The sequence below is a fragment of the Tympanuchus pallidicinctus genome, unplaced genomic scaffold (assembly GCF_026119805.1).
Source record: "Tympanuchus pallidicinctus isolate F22 unplaced genomic scaffold, pur_lepc_1.0 scaffold1, whole genome shotgun sequence".
NCBI lineage: Eukaryota > Metazoa > Chordata > Aves > Galliformes > Phasianidae > Tympanuchus > Tympanuchus pallidicinctus.
In genome coordinates, this window is record NW_026294618.1 from 94,191,112 (window position 1) to 94,208,200 (window position 17,089).

At 43.2% G+C, this 17,089-nt stretch overlaps 1 protein-coding gene across 1 annotated transcript; it reads right to left on the minus strand.

Annotated features, from left to right (window-relative positions):
- Window positions 1-316: 316 nt before the first annotated feature.
- On the minus strand, window positions 317-17,087 carry SNX5 (sorting nexin 5). Its single transcript, XM_052677189.1, has 13 exons — window positions 16,945-17,087; window positions 8,375-8,479; window positions 7,762-7,872; window positions 7,093-7,214; window positions 6,657-6,780; window positions 5,965-6,060; window positions 5,046-5,151; window positions 4,880-4,955; window positions 4,156-4,195; window positions 3,974-4,060; window positions 2,669-2,828; window positions 1,869-1,954; window positions 317-903 (listed from the first exon to the last, which is right to left on the minus strand). The coding sequence occupies exons 1-13, from the start codon at window positions 16,975-16,977 to the stop codon at window positions 856-858; spliced, it is 1,194 nt and encodes a 397-aa protein (XP_052533149.1). The 5' UTR covers window positions 16,978-17,087; the 3' UTR covers window positions 317-855.
- Window positions 17,088-17,089: the final 2 nt, after the last annotated feature.

A 17,089-nucleotide genomic window follows, 5' to 3' on the forward strand; every position in this document is an offset into this window, starting at 1 on the left:
CAAGATCAGTAGAACACAAATGAAGCGCTGCAAAGCGGTTTGAAGGAGTCCAAGCCATCCAGACCTAGGTTTAGCTTCCTTGGCGTACAGCATATAGCAACCAACAGTTTAAGAACACTTCTCAAGCAGCAGCATGATCTCAACTCCCCATATTTCACATCAACATCCATTTCAAGATCATTCCTACTGAGCCAAATATACATCTCCAGTGCACAGAATGAAAAGCTCCAGGTGATGAGTAATGTGATAATTCTGTACCTGGAAGCCCCATTATGTCACTTAGATCCCACACAAAGTCTTGCCATAGAGCAACAGCTTGTTTAGTCAGATATCTTTATTTGCTGTATCACCCAAGTGTACAAATACTGAATGTAGTTATACAAATTCAAAATATACTGTAGTAGAAATCCATCTGGGAAATGGAATGTTAAAGGTATTTACTTTATAAAATTTCTACACATAAGTTATTCCCACTTGCAACTTTCAAATATCAAGTCTACAACAACAGACTGCTTTGCGATCCTGGAAAATAGGAATTCTTCTCCAAAAAGATTTTCCACTAGATGAAGAATCAGTCAACAGCAAATTAATTTTTCCCCCCCAACATTTGACTCATTTTGAGTTATCAGTCAACAGGATGTAGCTACATCCAGAAAATTCATACGCAGTTCTGCTCTCATTTATACCAAGGAAGTCAACATCACTATCAACATATTTAAGTACTAGTCAAATAACCTCAGTGACAATATTTATTTTAAGCTTATGAAATTGAGCCAATAAGTTACCCCAGCCATTGAGTGCAATTGATTTTTTTTTTTTTTTTTAAATTCCTTCACATTTTCAGAATAAGGCTCCTTAGTTCTTGAGCAAGTCAATACAGCTTTGCAGGAGAGAGACGTTATTCTGGAAAGGAAGATAATTAGTTTCAGGTGAGTCAGACTGATTGTGTAAATCAGGTTTTCAACAATGAAGGAGCTTTCAAGATGTCAGGTCCATCCCCAGATTTTGTAGCTTGTGACAACAATTAAGAGACTGTACTGCAGAAACAAGTATTCAAGCACTGTCAAAAGCAGTCAGTGGTCTGCTCCTCTCTGTAAACCTGCAACTGTGACCTTGTTTGTGGGAGGGAGGAAAAGGACAGGAGACTAGATTTTTTTTTTTTTTTTTAAAGTGGGCCAAACAGAGCCTTTCTTATATCTAATTTAAGCACAGCACTGAAGTACTACCCATAATGAAGTCCAAGGAACGGAAAATTAGACTCTTTAGACTTCCCAAAAGAGGCTAGAGTTACTTCTTCAGGCTTTCCACTTTGTTCTCTAAATTAGCAGACCCTACAATTAGTATATGCATTCCTACATTAAGATTACAGCACGCAAAATGGCCTCTCCATCTTCCATCAAGTTTGCTCAGCACAGAGCCTCCCTTCACAAAGCCAAAAAGAGTCGACAGCTGGATCACAAGCTGCAGAACGTGCCCACAGCTCTCAGTAACGCATCCACAGCTGCCCACTATCAGGCATATTCAGGAGGGGTCAAATACCATAGATGAAGTGGCTTCACAGGAAGTTTAAATGAAAGGGCAGCCTGCTACATGCTAACTGAAAATTCTTACTCACAGGGCAACAGGCCAGTGTCCCAGGAATGACAGGCTGAAAGCCTTTGTCCCATAAGACAGTCCGAGACTGCTAGCACTTGTTCACTGTATATTCAAATACTTACAGACTTTCAATTCCTTTTCCTCCTCTTCTCTGGATCTCAGAGAACCTGACTGTTCTATTTTACAATTACTTAAATGGAAACCCAGCAAGTTGTAGGTTGCACATTATTTACTTATCTCAAGCTACCTCTGTTAAATTCTAAAGAACACACCTTTGCATGTTTTATTTCCAGTTCTGCCATTTCAATTAGGTTTTTGCGGAAGGCTGTTATTCTCTTCTGTTTGAAGCTTATCAATTCTGTAGGAAGAAAGCATAAGCATAGATGAGAGATGTACAAAGTAATGACTGAAGTTTCAGTAATGCCCTTTGTGTTTCATATTGTGCAACTCTAGTACAGAGTTTGACCAAAAAAGATTTAAGAGCTAAGTCTCACTGTTTCTAGCCAGAATATGCACTGATTCACATAGTAGTGTTATCTTAGTAGACAAGTTGCCTATCTGCTCTGAAACAGAAGGGTTTTGTAGGAAAACAACATGAATAAAATAGTGAGCCACACAAGCTCTGGGAGAGGCTGGAGCATTTGGAAACCAGGAATAGGAAGGAAGTTGTGTGCAACCTGAAGGTACATTTTCTCTTTAATACTGGCCAAAAGCATACAACTAAGCAGCAGCATTTGAGATTTGGTATCAGGCACTCAGCAGCAAGAGGACAGAGAAGAAGCCTGATTCCACAGTTGTTTGGTGTGGAAGCTAAGAACAAGAGCTCAGTCTAGAAAGCAAATGAGGGCTTATATTTAAGGTTGGTCTAGTGCAGACATGGCTCAGCTTCAGACAATCATTCTTCTGAAGATACAGTTGCAAAAATTTTTACATACATTTACACAGTCCCTAAGAATTTCAGACTACTTGCTACAGGAGAGTGTTCAGAAGACTACAGCTGTCCAAGGTAACATTGAAACCACAACTGCATTAAAATCTCCCTTGAAGATAAGTACAGCAAAGTCTTTTTCACCTTGTTTTGCAGATTCTGAAATCTTTTCAAACTTCTGGTAACAATCCTGTTGATGTGCCTCAGCCAGATTGACATCCTTGCTCTTTAGCCTGGCTTTGTCTAAAGCTTTGTTTGAATTTTCATAACCAACAAGAGCCCTTGCACGTCTGTACAGAAGATCCTGAAAGCAGACAGGAATAACATGTAAAAATCTTAAGAGGACTGCAGTCAAATTGAGATACAAACTACTTTAGCAGGAGGTTTCACTTCTGCCAGCACTAGATTATGCTTTTTCTAACAAACTGTTCTAACACTCTTTACTCTTAGCAAAGTAGCAGAAGTGTTTCACCCATACAGTATCACATGCTCAAGATAGTGATTTATGTCTTAATCAAGGAAGTTTGAGGGCTATTTTAGTTATAATTACTCCCTTTAAAACAGTTCCATCCTTCTGTAAGGTGGGCCTCCCCACCGAGTAGTAATAACACTACCTGTTGGAAGTCCAGACTCCACTAGTTGTCACATAACTATGCGAGAGGGCTCCAGTACTTAGGATTTACTTAAGGATTTTTAATTTGTCATCAGCATTTTTAATGGGTTATAAACACTGGAAGTATCAGAGTACTGCGAACTGAAACTCAATTGACTCTAACTCACAAGAATCCATTGAGTTGAGGCCAAAGAAGGCCAACAGTATCCTGAGGTACATTAAAAAAAAAGAACATGGCCAGCAAATAGAAGGAGGTTCTCCTCCCCCTCTACTCTATCCTAGGTGAGGACACACTGGAGTACTGTCTCCAATTCTGGGCTCCCCAGTTCAAGAAAGTCAGAGATCTCCTAGGAGTCTAGTGGAGGGTGACAAAGACAATTAAGGGCCTGGAGCATCTCCCATAGAGCTTCTTTACTGTCAGTGACAAAGAACTGAAACCAGCTGCCTAGAGAGGTTGTCAAGTCTTCTTCTCTGGAGATATTCAAGACTTGTCTGGACACTAACCTGTGCAGCATGCTAAAACAGGTCCCCTACGTAAAACAGGTCCCAACTTACATAGGTTGGACTCTATCTCTAGATGTCCCTTCCAACTCCTACAATTCTGTGATTCTGAGGTTTTTTTTTTACCTCTACATGCCAAAGAAACTGGCCAGATGTCTTAACTGTTTCAGAAGTGGACTAGACAGTGTCATAAATAGTTTCTATATTCTGCTGTCATTCAAAAGTGCCAGGTTTCTTAAGTGAGACAAGGGTCCACCTTCCTATCTTCTCAAAGCACAGAGATAACTGAGTCACAATTCCACAAAAACAAGCTTCACAAAGAAGACAGTTCTCACCTTAGCAGCATCTATATTGAGCATGTAGTACCTCAACAGTTCAGAGAGCTTTAAGTCTTCATCAGATGAAACTCTACTCTCCACCTTCTGCAGAAGAAATTATAGAATCTGCATGTAACAGGACAGTGTCATCCAGACTTACAGATCTGTGTTATTTTTACTTTTCCCAAAGCTTCTCTTACCCTGAGTTTCTCAAAGAGTTCAGCAACTTTCAGCAAGTACCTCGGGGAGGAAAATGCATAAGCATTAGATATGGATGCAGACAAGAGATTCAAAAGATGGTCTAGGCAGAAACATGGACAAAAGATTTAATGCAAGAGGTGCTGGATTCCTTTTTAACAGAGTTGAGCAACTAGGCACCGTTTAAAATAATAAACAAGTAGCATTAACAATCCTGTAAAGAATTTCCCACTGCTACTCTCCAAGAGTGACAGACTATTTTGTTGGTGTTGTTTTTTGTTGGTTTTTTTTCCAGCTGGTAAACTGCATTAGCAAAGCTCAGTACATTGTTATCAAGATAATTTATATTAGAATGACCAGGCTTCCACAGTGGAAAAAAAAACTATTTTGGAACTTCAGAGGTTCTAGTGTAGGCTGTAAATGTATTTAATACATCAGAATACAGGGGTGCAACTCTTCCTATATTCTCTGAGTTTGTGATATGAATAAAATTCAGGGCTTCTATACTGAAGAAGATTTGAGCAGTACAGTTCAGCTCTGCCACACAAGTGGCATGAGATCAGTTAGGTAAGTAACCAACGCAGCTGATATTCTTTCCTCTGATGCATCAGGTGAAAGAAAGTTTCAATGCCATCTGTGTACAATTCAAGAAACTCGAACTAATTATGACTCAACCCCCTGAATTTCTGAAAACTCAGAATGTTCTGAGCAATTAGCATTGCTTACTTTTTGATAACTGTAGGTTCTTCTAATGCCAGGCTGTTCAAGCAAGCTGAAGTATAAATATAGTCATCTGCAATATCTGCAAGAACAAGAGAAGGTTTTCAGGCTACAGAAATCACTAAATCCAGTGAGACTGCAGGTCTTTAGAAAGGTCTTTGAAAAGATTCACTTTTACGAGATCTTGTCATCTTATCTGCTTTTGCACATGCGTCCTTGATTCTGTTGTGGTAGTTTACAAGAAAAGTCTTCTCTTGCTCAAAAAAGTCATCTACTTCCTGAAAGAGAGTATAACCTGTTAAGTTACTTTACCACAGAGCACAGGCATTTTTCTATTTAAGGAAGGGTCTAAACAAACACCATTAGCTACCTGAGTTTTATGCCTGTCAATCTCTATTGAAAAGTAGAGTTCAAGAAAAGACCCTGAGAATTTCTAAATAGTTACACATTGAAGCAAAGATGGATTTGACACACAACTACTCAGTGCTGCAGGCTGAAGTAACCAGAGAGCCCTCAAAGCTAACAGCTGTTACAATTTCGTTTCCCAGACCTTTAACAGCACAGTAATTGAATATTAAGCAGTTTACAAGCTTATTTAAAATCCATACAAAACATATCTATTGTAACACCAGCTTCATGACATGGTGTTTAGGATAGCAAGTCTATTAGAAAGAGCTACCATGGCAACAAAATAGAAAAGCTGAAGTTGAACCACTTACAGAAGCCTGATATTTTATTTTCACCAGTAGGAGCAGAAACCATAACTTGTTTTATTCAGACCTCTGAAGTAGACAAAAGCATGTTTGCTGAAGGGAAGATTCCCTCTTTCCCAGCAGGATCAGATGTTAGGGCAACTCTTGCACATCAGATTCTTGAAATACACTCAAGTTTTCAGCAGTCTATACCCTCAGTGTCTTTTTTTATTTATTTAAAATCAAAAGGCCACTCTGCACATCTTGGGACAGCAGTAAGGTTTGCAGTAGTAAATCTAAGCCTCACATACACTAAGCCTAAAGCACATAAGTAATGTCCCTTAAGAAATAAGAAGCCATCAAGAATAAAGCAAATAGGAGGCAAACCAACTACCTTACCTTGACTCCAGACAAGAGGATTTCATCTGCACTCTTTACCACACTTTTTAGAAGGAAACCAAGCATCTCTTTCGTGTTTTTCCTCCGAACACTCAGCTACAAGAGAGGCCAAGACAGCTTCAAATTAATCCAGGATGGATGCAGGGAAAAGATGACGACTTTAATGTTAACAGAATATTAACATCACTTATGTCTAACATATGACAGAGCAGCCTGATTTACAAGCTCTCCTTAACACCCCTGTAAGTTCTATAAAAGGACAAATAGCTTTACTAGCAGTTCAACTGCTCCACAACAGATTTTTCTCATTCCCAGGAACAGCTCAGCTTCTCCATAGGTAACATCAATCAGCATCCACCACTTATGAGGTACAAAACAGACGCAGTACCAACTTCAGCACACCGATATTCTTCATTTTAAAGGATCATGAAAGAGACAGCAGAAACACACCTGCACAATATTTGCTCCTAAGATCCAAGGACACATCAAGTTGGCTTCCTAACTTGATTACAGTTAAGAAATGCAGCAAAGTGACCTAAAGACAGGCCTCTATCTTTCAACTACTACTACTACTACTGGCAACATCTTGCTGACACTGTGGGTAGACTTATATAACATTCTAACCTAACCACACAGAAGAGTGGCAGCACTTCTAACACCCTGCCTCACATGCAAAGTAGAAGGTCTCTTACATCCTGGTCATACTCCAAGAAAACACAAAAATTGTGATCTTTGCTGAGCACAGGGTGAGAAGAAATCCGCTGAAGGAAGATTTCATGTGATGACACAGTCTTCTTGAAGACAGCGAGGTATTCACTGAAAGAAAAAAAAAGCCTCAGATCCATCTGCAACTCCACTGCACAAAGAATTGCTTCAAGTTTTCCAGTAAAAGTATTCAGTGTGCCTCTGAAACAGCCAGCTAGCAATTAAGAAGCTACTTACAGTCTGTAACCAGGAAATTTTCCAGGTTTGAGAGAAGCTTAACGTACTCCCTAATTCCAGGATTTTACAGAATATCAGGGAGCAGCACCTTCAACATCAGTTACCATTAAATATATTGCTCTCCCAGAAGGCGGCTTTACATTCAGCCCTTAGCAGCATTCTGATAGATACATTCATCCTACTTACGCTTCTAGCTCTTGCTTCATTTTGGCAAACTCTTCTTTGGTCATAGATACTTCTCCTTCCCCTAGTTTCTGCATCTTCTCTCTGGGACCATCAAAGTCAGGCTTGGAAGGGGCTGGAGGTATCTAGCAAAGAAATAATTGGTTAGGGATAAACAGTAACGATCTTAAGCTTTACAAAGTTACTTCTAGCAATCTGTGGGAGACGGTCTTTTTGCAGGGTCGTGTCAAGCCAGCAAGGCTCTGCAACCAGGAAGCTCAGATGCCTAAATCTCTCATCTTCCCTCCAGCTCTGTGCACTTCGAAGCCAAACAAGAGAAAAAAACCTCTACTACACACTGCATAGCCAGCTGCCTGCTGTGGCAGTTGAATAACCTTAAGACAAGAGAGACGACTTAATGGATCAGTCTATTGATCCACCTTCGGGCAGATACTAGTCCCACTGTGGTGTCAGGGACTGAGGCCTGTGGCTGTTTTGCTGCTCCCAGCCAACCTATAGGGAAAGTTAACGCTAGAGCTATACCACTTGAGCGAGTAAGAAGAAAGCATAAGGAATATCCATGTCATGAAATACTAACAGCAGTAGTAAAAAACAGACTTCGTGTCTTTACTAATTTCCACATTAAATTACCACAGAATTCTGTTTAGAATCACATTTTCAGGAACTACTTACAATGAGTCCTGCATACTCCTCAGTTTCACTGAGTGTGTCATGCAGCCACACAAAATCTTCATGCTGCCTTGTAACTGAAAACTCAGGACTTTGAAAAGCTGGCAGCGTAGTCTGGAAGAGAAGATAAGGAAGCCTCACTGTTTTGTAAATGAATGCTTTTAGAAACAGTTCTATTTTCAAAGGAAGCTATTTTGCCTAGTAAGAGCCTCGCCTACTCCTTTTCAGCTGAGCTGGCACTCAAATGAGAGCCTTACTAAGAACATTGTTTGAAGAAAAGGCACTGCTGTAGAACAGCATTCATACAGTTTATTTAGTGGCACCTCACAGTAGCTGCCTTCCCCCCAGCCTTCCCAGTCTCAAGCTACTTTATTTATTTATTTATTTAAAAGTAAATCCAACCTAGTGTATCAGTTACCTTGTCTTAAAGGGCGCATTCAAGTCTTAAATGTAAAAGTTTCTGCCTTTATATCCTCAGGCCACCTTTAAGTGGAAAAGCTCCATTTAATTAGATTTTCCTCACTGCCAAACCCACTTTTGCAGGTATGCTCATTACAAATACATAGATTACTTCCATCATATCCACAAAGAGCACTTTCTAGCCCCGTTACCTTACCTTAGTATGTACCGTGAACTTCACTTTGTCCTTTTCACTCAGAGCATCAGGTATATCAATTTGAAGAGAAGGATCAACATTCAGGTCTACAGATACAGACCTCAGCTGCAACGGAATTCACAAAAATCACAAAACAAGCTCTGGTCAAGCATCCAGTAGGCTTAGTGAAGCTAAATCAGTCAGTGGCATTGTCAACAAGAACCACATTGCAGCAGACTGCTGCCTCAAGGAGCAGCACGCACAGGGATCTAACAGCCCCAACACAACCCTCTCTTCCAAGCACATAAAATAAGAATAGTGTTACTTAAGAGCCCACAGACCCAACTGTCTAGGAACAACTCAGGGTATTAGTGAAGTATTCCTAGAAAGAAGCATCTTCCCTCCAGTACTTCTTCAGCTTTATTTACTTAAGCACATCAAGCCAAAGACTGTTAAATCATTTTGAAGGGAGTAACAGCACTAATAGTTCTCCTCAATTTCTATCTCCACAATATATGGAAGAACAGCTCTTAAGAGCCTAGTCATGTGACCTGTTTCCTTATCTTTACATCAGACAGCTGCTTTGGCACAAGAATTAAGTGATTTTTATCCACCAAACTAGGCTCTTCCTCCTCTGGCTCAGATTGGCCACTGCTGCCACTCTGATCTCCCAAGACTACTGCACACAAAGTTGGTTCCACAGTGGCACTTCTACTAACTGTTCTAACAGCTGTGAAGGTTTCTTTGCCCCCAGGGAAAAATGGAGCAGATGCCTAAAACCTCCTTAGACTCCTAGAAGTCTAAGATCCAAGTGTCTGCCAGAAACAAGACAAGAACCCAAGAATACTGGAGTACTAACCCTGCATCAGTATAATCCTATTTTCAAAGTACCTGGCATCAAGTTAATAGCTGCTGGAATGCACACGTGCTATTTAAAGAAAGCCCCCATGAGCTAGAATGAGAACTAGTTTCAGAGATACCTGAACTTTGCTTTATGAAAGCTATTTATACTTGTAACTACAAGCCTCTACCTCTCCTGAATTCAAGTCTTACCTTACCTAGACAGAGTCTTTGCCTGGCAACATTTTAGTGCTATTTGCTTCTATTGGAACACCTATGAAGAGGTTTCTGAATATGCTATGTGGATGTGCTCCAAATAAACCGTTAACCAGAGATCACAGAGCATATCAGGTTCAAAAACCAGACACACCAGACCCTCACACTGATTCAGACAGGAGCTTTAAACAGATCCAGTGCCTTTCTTAGCAGGAGACACTTCTTTCCAACAGCTTAAGTCAAGGTATGTGGGATACCAGGGCAGTGGCCAGGTTATGCTGAACCTTACTGCTTTACAACACAAGCTTTACTCATTTTCTCCCTCTTGTTTATGAAGGATGCTCAATTCAATGATTTGTACTACACTGCTTGTACCTAAATGTTCAGGGCAAACAGCCACAGACAGCTACATGACCTCAGAAGGAAGCAAAGGATTTTAGGCATATGTAGCATAGATAACTGATGATTATCGATACATGCATCCAATTCCTACATCAAGTAGATGCAGCGATCTAGATATCAAGAAATACAAGCTATTGCTATTAAGAACACAAGTTGCTGCCAATTTCAGACATCTATTCTAGAAGCCAGCAATAGCCCCAGCCTACATTACGGTGGTTCTTGCATTACAAGTCTTGTCTCGTAAGAGGCTCTTCAACCAGCACTGCAGTCTAACAAATCATTCTTATTTCCTGTGTAAGGGAGAAACTGCTGATCAAGGTCACAACACAGGAAGTTTGCTGAAGAGCAATTGTCAGAGCCAGGCCAAATCCCAAACCCATCCGTTAGAGATTATTTTGAATACATTACCAGAAAAAAAGCTCAAGAGATGGGCTGAGGCGGTACCACTTCACCACCCTGCAGCATATTGGCTAACAGAAGCCAGGAGCCTGCACATACCACCTGCTAACCACAAGATCCAGCAGCAAACCCACAAGTAGTAGCACTAGACAGCATCTGAGCAAGGCCATCATACAACACATTGCTCGAATCCTGCTTTAAGCTTCTGTGTAAAGCTGCATAAGAACTGATGAGGGGTTGTCCTTTTTAAGGTGAAAGCTTTATTTCCAGGAGCTTTGGAAACCTCTCCCCCCGTCATCTGGCCATCTGTGAACTGAAATCCTGGCAGACAGCAAGCTTCCCCACTAGCCTGCAGAGGACACAGCTGCCAGGGTGGCACACAGCTGCCTCTAGCCAGGCTGCTGCTGGCTAGATTCCAGCTATCACTAATAGTTACTGTTAGCAAATACGCTCAGATCCCCACACCTAAGAGAGGGATACCCCAAACACTGTGCTTCCAGAGCGTATCCTGTAAGGGCAGCCCTAGCAGCCCAGACACCGCTTAGGTCTGAACGTATGATACTCCTGACACCATGGGGACCCAGCCACAGAGTGAGGCTGCTAATCACACTCCCCTACATGCACACAGCTCTCCCCAGGAAGGCACAGATGAAGCATCACAACACAGAGGTGTGGTTCAAACATCTCCAACAGCAGCCACACCACTCCACTCAAGTACTAGAGGCAGGCTAGGTAGAAGGCCACTATTCAAGGAATAGTTCCACAAGGAGCAGAGCTTGAAGTTTGTTGCCATCTGAATGAAAGGCAACTTTCAGAATTTCCCAGCTGCTTTCATGCCAGATAACACCAGCAGCCAAAGCAGTGAGATGCAGCCCCTCTTACTGTGTTTTGCATCCTGCTTACTTATCTCCACTGTCCAAACAGGATCAGCAGAACTAACAATACAAACCGCTGAGTCTGTGAAAAGCACGATAAGCTAAAGGAAACTGCCTCCTCTCAGCTAAACTACAGGAAAGGTTACACAAACCAGCCAGTCCTCAACTTGGGAGATTTCTTAAGCGTCACAGAGGAAGTAACCTGTGATTAGATGCCATCCTCAGCTCTCCATCCTAGTAGTTGCCTGCACAGGAGGTAGAGATAAATGTATGAATGTAAGATGGTACTGCTTTGTCAGATTAGAACAATTTGGCAAGAACGTGCAACCTACAACTTCATAACTCCCCAGTAATGCTACTTAAGCAGAGCTTTGCGCTCCAGCAGGGCCTCATTTACAAAGAACAGCTAGGAGTCAGCAGCAGCACAACTCAGAGCAGTACATAAAGACAAACAGCCCACAACAGGAGGGTCCAAAAACCAGAACAATAATCAAGAACTAACTGCTGAAGAAGTCTTGCACTTTCTCCTGCCCTAAACATCTACAGTAAACACATGACTATCTAGCCTATGCATAAAGATCACTGCAGGCTGAAACATTTCATTGTTGTAGAGTAGCACAGGATTATCAACTCTATCCCAAGCCTTAGCATCAGTTCTTTCAGGAATATGAAACTGAGGATCAGAAAGCCACCGGTCTATTCTAGCCCTATGAAGGTCACTGTGGCTTCTAACTCCAGGCCAGAGACCTTTCAGATTACACAATCATGGCAGAAAGGCTCACACTACAAAGAAAGCATTGACACATCCCAGCTTTGTGCAGAGCACTGTTCCCCCATAGCATTTTTCCACTGAATTGGAACCAAGGAGCTCTTCCCTCCCCCCCACCTCCTCCTCTGCCCACCCAAACTTATGAGCTCTACAAGGCACTAAACCAGTGAGCAGCCAGAGCAGATGTTCTACAGTAATGCCTGGTCTTGACACAATCACCTGCCCTGGCAGCACCAGCAGTTCATCTTTCAGGATGCTTGCTATCACTCCTCTTTCACCCATCCCATAAGCAGCAATGACAAAAAAAAACATGCTTACAGTCACAAGCAGGCTGTGCAGAGCCTTTTTTCATCTCCAGGCCCCAAGGCTTGTTCCTTTACCATATCAGGCACCCAGCTCAAGATCTCCCTGGGAAACTACCCTAGTTGACCCCCCCCAGACTGCCATGCCTAACAACTCTTCTCCATCAGGACACATTTTGCAGCTAGAACATCATTGCTTCCTTCCTACAATGAGCAGAACTAAGATTCCCCATCTCAGCAACCAGAATCTAGTCTGTTCTTCCTCACATCCTCAGTGCTGGGGGATAAGACCAGAGCTCAGCAGCTGGTGAAAGCATGCCTCCCTTACAGCAGAGAGGTGCTAAGGATGGTAGCTCCTTTAGCAGCACAGCAGGGAAGCACCTGAATTGGGTTGGAAACTTGAACACTCCAACTAGCAGGGCACAGCATCCCTACTGCCACCTTTTATTTCCCTTCTGCAGTATGATTTTAGAAGTTTATGGTTTGCAGCAACTTTTACAGTACTGATGCCTTCAGCATCTCATGCCTCTTTACCAACTTATAGTGGGACCCTCAGGACTTCACGTGGATTCAAGAAAATCTGATCCCTGTTCAGTAGAGATATCAGTCACCATAGCTCCTACTTAGCCTGACTTGGCAATTAGAGCAGGACACCACACAGAGCTCTCCAGAAAAACAGATAATCATCACATTGATTGCTTCAAGCTTCAGAACTCATATTATGGTACTAATGAGAACACTATGATAAATCACTCAATCTTGACACTAAAGAGAAAAGATAGCAAGGAGAATACCACTGACCAATACAGGCAGAATTTTACAGCAGTTTTTCTACTGCTTAAAGGAGAAAGTTGGACCACCTAAGTACAATGCAGCACTGATCATCACCTACTCAGGCTTCAGCTTGGCAAGTTTCTGACCAGGCCTCACTCAGCACAAGCACATCTTCATACTCGCAAGCTCCCAGTGGAGCTCCTCAGCCACAGAAGCTGCCTGGTTCTGGCAAGTGTCCCAAGCTTTAGAGTCACATTCTTTGCAATTTAGCGTTAGTTTTCCTGAAGTGACTCAGTCACTTCTCCATTCTAACAAAAGAATCTGCTAGCGCAAGCAACTGCATACAACATTTGGTTGGTAGTTAAATAAGTATCCATATTCATTCTGAATGTCAGATTAATCCACGGGTTTGCAACATAACTTGGCTTCCAGAAGGAACAAGTAACACTTCAGTGAGAGCTTACACTTCAGAGAACCTTCTACCAATTATCAGCTGCAGCCAGCTCCCCTCTTGCTGATTGCCTCCTTGTTGTCAGTCAACCTGCAGCCACAAACAGGACAGAAGTAATTACATCTGCCACCTACCCAGCAGCCACTTTTTTCCCCCCCTAAACAGAGTAGTTTAGTTAAACCAGTTTAAGTGCTCTCTCAAGGCCACTAGAATATTATGACATTTTCTGGCAGTTTCTATAGAGCTTTCAGTTACAGAATGTCTCATTTCAACACCCAGGAGTTAACCAGCAGCCCTTCAAGTGGCCAGCACACATTCAGTATTACTTCCTAGAATTGCATTTCAGTCATATTCAGCACTAGTAGCTTAAGATTCCCCTTAATCAAAATACTAAAAATATATCTGAAAGTACACTGCATCCACATAGCAGAGCCAACACAGTAGATGAGAAGCTTTGATTTCACAGCCTTTGGGACAGAACTGCTATTATTTCTCTGGCATTTAGTTGAAATAGTCCTGAAGTTGTCCAAGTTACACATAACCAGGAAAACTGAAGCAGGCTTCTTGTACGCAGTCTTTACCTTGCTACTTACACTACAGAAAACTCTCCCAAATCTGTGATTTTTGTACCACACAACTCCAGTGGCGGAATTATTTCATTATTCCCTCTTAATCTTTGTTTTAAGCAAAGTAGCAGCTTAGTTTATTCCCAGTGAGATGCTATTCCTCACTGAGTGCAGAGCTTTCCAATCAGGCAGAAAGGCAGGACAAGGGAAATGGCTTTAAGTTGAAGGAGGGAAGATTTAGGTTGGATGTCAGGGGGAAGTTCTTTACTGTGAGAGTGGTGAGGTGCTGGAACAGGCTGCCCAGAGAGGTCGTGGATGCCCCGTCCCTGGAGGTGTTCAAGGACAGGTTGGATGGGGCTCTGGGCAGCCTGGTCTAGGATTAGATATGGGGACTGGTGACCCTGCCAGCAGCAGGAGGATTGGAGCTTGATGATCCATGGGGTCCCTTCCAACCCAAGCCATTCTGCAATCCTGTGAAAGCAGGCTCTACGGCTACAGCACCTGTTGCCACTGGCTGTGCAATAAGCTCCCTGATCACTCTGCTCTCCTGTAAAAGGGATCCCAGACTTGCTCTTCTCTCAAGTGGTCAAACAGCTCTCTACAGAGGAAAGGAGCTGTAGGAATGATACTGCCACCATTCAGGGTTCCCACATTTCAAGCCAAAACCTCTAACTCACCTTGCTCCAAGTAGCAGCACATAGGAACTCCCTGCACTCCAGGAATCAAGCACCATCTTCGGCAACACAGGCCAAATCTACCCTGCCATAGCAATTTGCCTGCAGAGCACAGCCTGAGGCAAAGCACTTCCAGTCTATATTTCATCTACAACATGGAGTACGCCCAGCTAAGATGGAAATTGTGCAACAGAAGAAAGCCCCTAATCTATACTCAGCATTTCCAAGAATGCTTTGCCAACCTTCCACAGTGAAGCCAGGAACAGTAAAAGGGACTCTGCAACACATGCAATCTTCATCTCCCGTGGATCTGAGATTCTGTCAGTAGTCCAAACCACTAGGCCAGCTTTATAGACTCCTACAGACTGGACAGCACACTATTCCTATTCAGTAACTTTTACCTTGCTAGTAGTTCATCTCCCTATAAAGTGTTTTCTTGCAGAGCAAAAGACCAAAAGACCTAGTAGGGAACTCCTTTCCAGAGCATCTAGTAGAAGTTGGCTAGAACAGAGAACTGCCATTCAGAAGTGCTAACAGCAGGTTCCCAGCAAAAGCCTAGAAACATAATATTTCATCTTTCACTGACCATTGTGAAGGAGAGCAGCCACAACACTCACTCCCACTATTTTGATCTATAACGGTATTTTGAACACTTAAGTCTGCAGTTGAATAATCAAGCATTTGAACAAATCCAGTACATTCACACAAGCTTTGCTTGGCAGTCCCACTGCTTGCTTCACTTTCTGAAGTGCCTTTTCCTCTCCAGGACACTATCTTTCCCACTGCACTTCCAATCCCCCTTATTCTACCGTCCCTCCCTTCCTCTTCCTATATATCTTGCCACTTCTGCTTTACCTACTCAGGGTCAGTTTTTAGTTTATACACACCAACAATTCCTACTCAAGGTTAGCACACAATGATGTTTCCTTCACAGCCAGAAACTTAATCTACTGCCCACATACCTAAACAGGAACAGACAAGATAGCTATGTTTCTATCTTCACTGCAACTGCTGGAATCCCAAGACAGCCTTACTACCTGAATAGCTAGTTAATCTTTGGTCATTTTCTGCTGGAGTTTAAAGCTACTTGAACCCTTAGTGGGAACATTTTCCCCTCCCTTCAGTGCTCCTGCCCATTATGTTAGAAAAGCAGACTAATACACAGTTACTCATTGCTGCAAGACAGCTGATGTTTTACCTTCTCACTTGCAGATTCTGCAGCCTACAAAGGCTTTCACTCACTACTCTCAAGTGATAGATATTTTACCTAATGCTTGTCATTTAATGCATAGCAGAAAGAAGTAGCAGCTGATTCGCAATTCAAAGTGAAGAACTAGAAGGCAAGACACTTAAGATTCTGTCAGTTCAATAGGTCAAGTTTGTATTAAAAGTTTCATGTTCTGTGGAAGCAGATGGAAGGAAAGAGGTTATTTAACAAGATTGTTCAAGACAGATGTATTTTTTACATCTAGAAGAGACCAATCAATCCAGTTCCAACCCTCAGACATGGGCAGGGCTGCCTCCCACCAGCTCAGGCTGCCCAGGACCCACCCAACCTGGCCTTGAGCATCTCCAGGGATGGGGCACCACAGCCTCTATGGGCAGCTGCACCAGAACCTCACTATCTTTAAGTAAAAAGTTTCCTCTTTATATCTAAGTCTCCCCTCTTTTAGAGGGGGCATTTCTAGCCTTTCAAGTCCTACAAGGCACCTCCCAGAAGGTTGGAGAGGACACTGAGAAGACAACCCTCAAGCAGCACAAACAGCCTGAAGCACAATTCACCTTCCAGAGTTCAGTTTAGGCATAATGCAAACTATATTCAGCTCCAGATTACAGAGGCTGGCCAGGCAGCTGACCCCTGCTGGAAGGCTGCCTTCCCTTCCACCCGGGGTGTTGCTGCCAGCTATTAAGGCATACAGACTAAACCAGGCAGACCACTTGGTAAAAGAGGCATCTTTAAGCACTGCCAGCACGCACTCCCATTAAACACCTCACGAAGTTCCCGTCTCAGCCTTTAAGCTGCACCTCCTCTGAAACAGCAACCGAACGCAGCAAACCATCCCACACACATTCAGCGCCGAGACCTGAGCACTCGGTCAGGGCTTCGACGTCCCAAGGCAGCACCACACGGAACGCAAAACTAAGTCGGTGCCCGACCACAACAGCTGGAGCGGGAGGGAGGGAGGCACAGCCCAGTGACAGCTGACAGCCCCTCAGCGCAGGCCACCGCCTGGGACCGCACCTCACAACGCTGGCAGCCCGGCGGAGCAGGCCAAGCGCACTGCGGCCCAGCTCCTGGCACGGCCCGGCGCTGCCCCCTCACCTTGCTTTGCACGCCGTCCCGAAGCAGAGCCATATCTCGGTACTACCAGCCGCCCGCCTGCCGCCTCACGGCCGCCGCCGCCCCTCATATAGCGCGGGGCGGGGCCGCTGCGCCCGGCCCCTCGGCGCGGCGGCCATCTTAGGTG

Excerpts from the sequence above, each read along its gene's own strand:
- SNX5 (XM_052677189.1), bottom strand. The coding sequence starts at position 16,977 with ATGGCTCTGCTTCGGGACGGCGTGCAAAGCAAG. Across the intron at positions 6,781-7,092 it reads ATGAAGCAAGAGCTAGAAGC|TGAATACCTCGCTGTCTTCA; the intron begins GTAAGTAGGATG and ends TTTTTCTTTCAG. Across the intron at positions 5,152-5,964 it reads TCCTCTTGTCTGGAGTCAAG|GAAGTAGATGACTTTTTTGA; the intron begins GTAAGGTAGTTG and ends ACTCTCTTTCAG.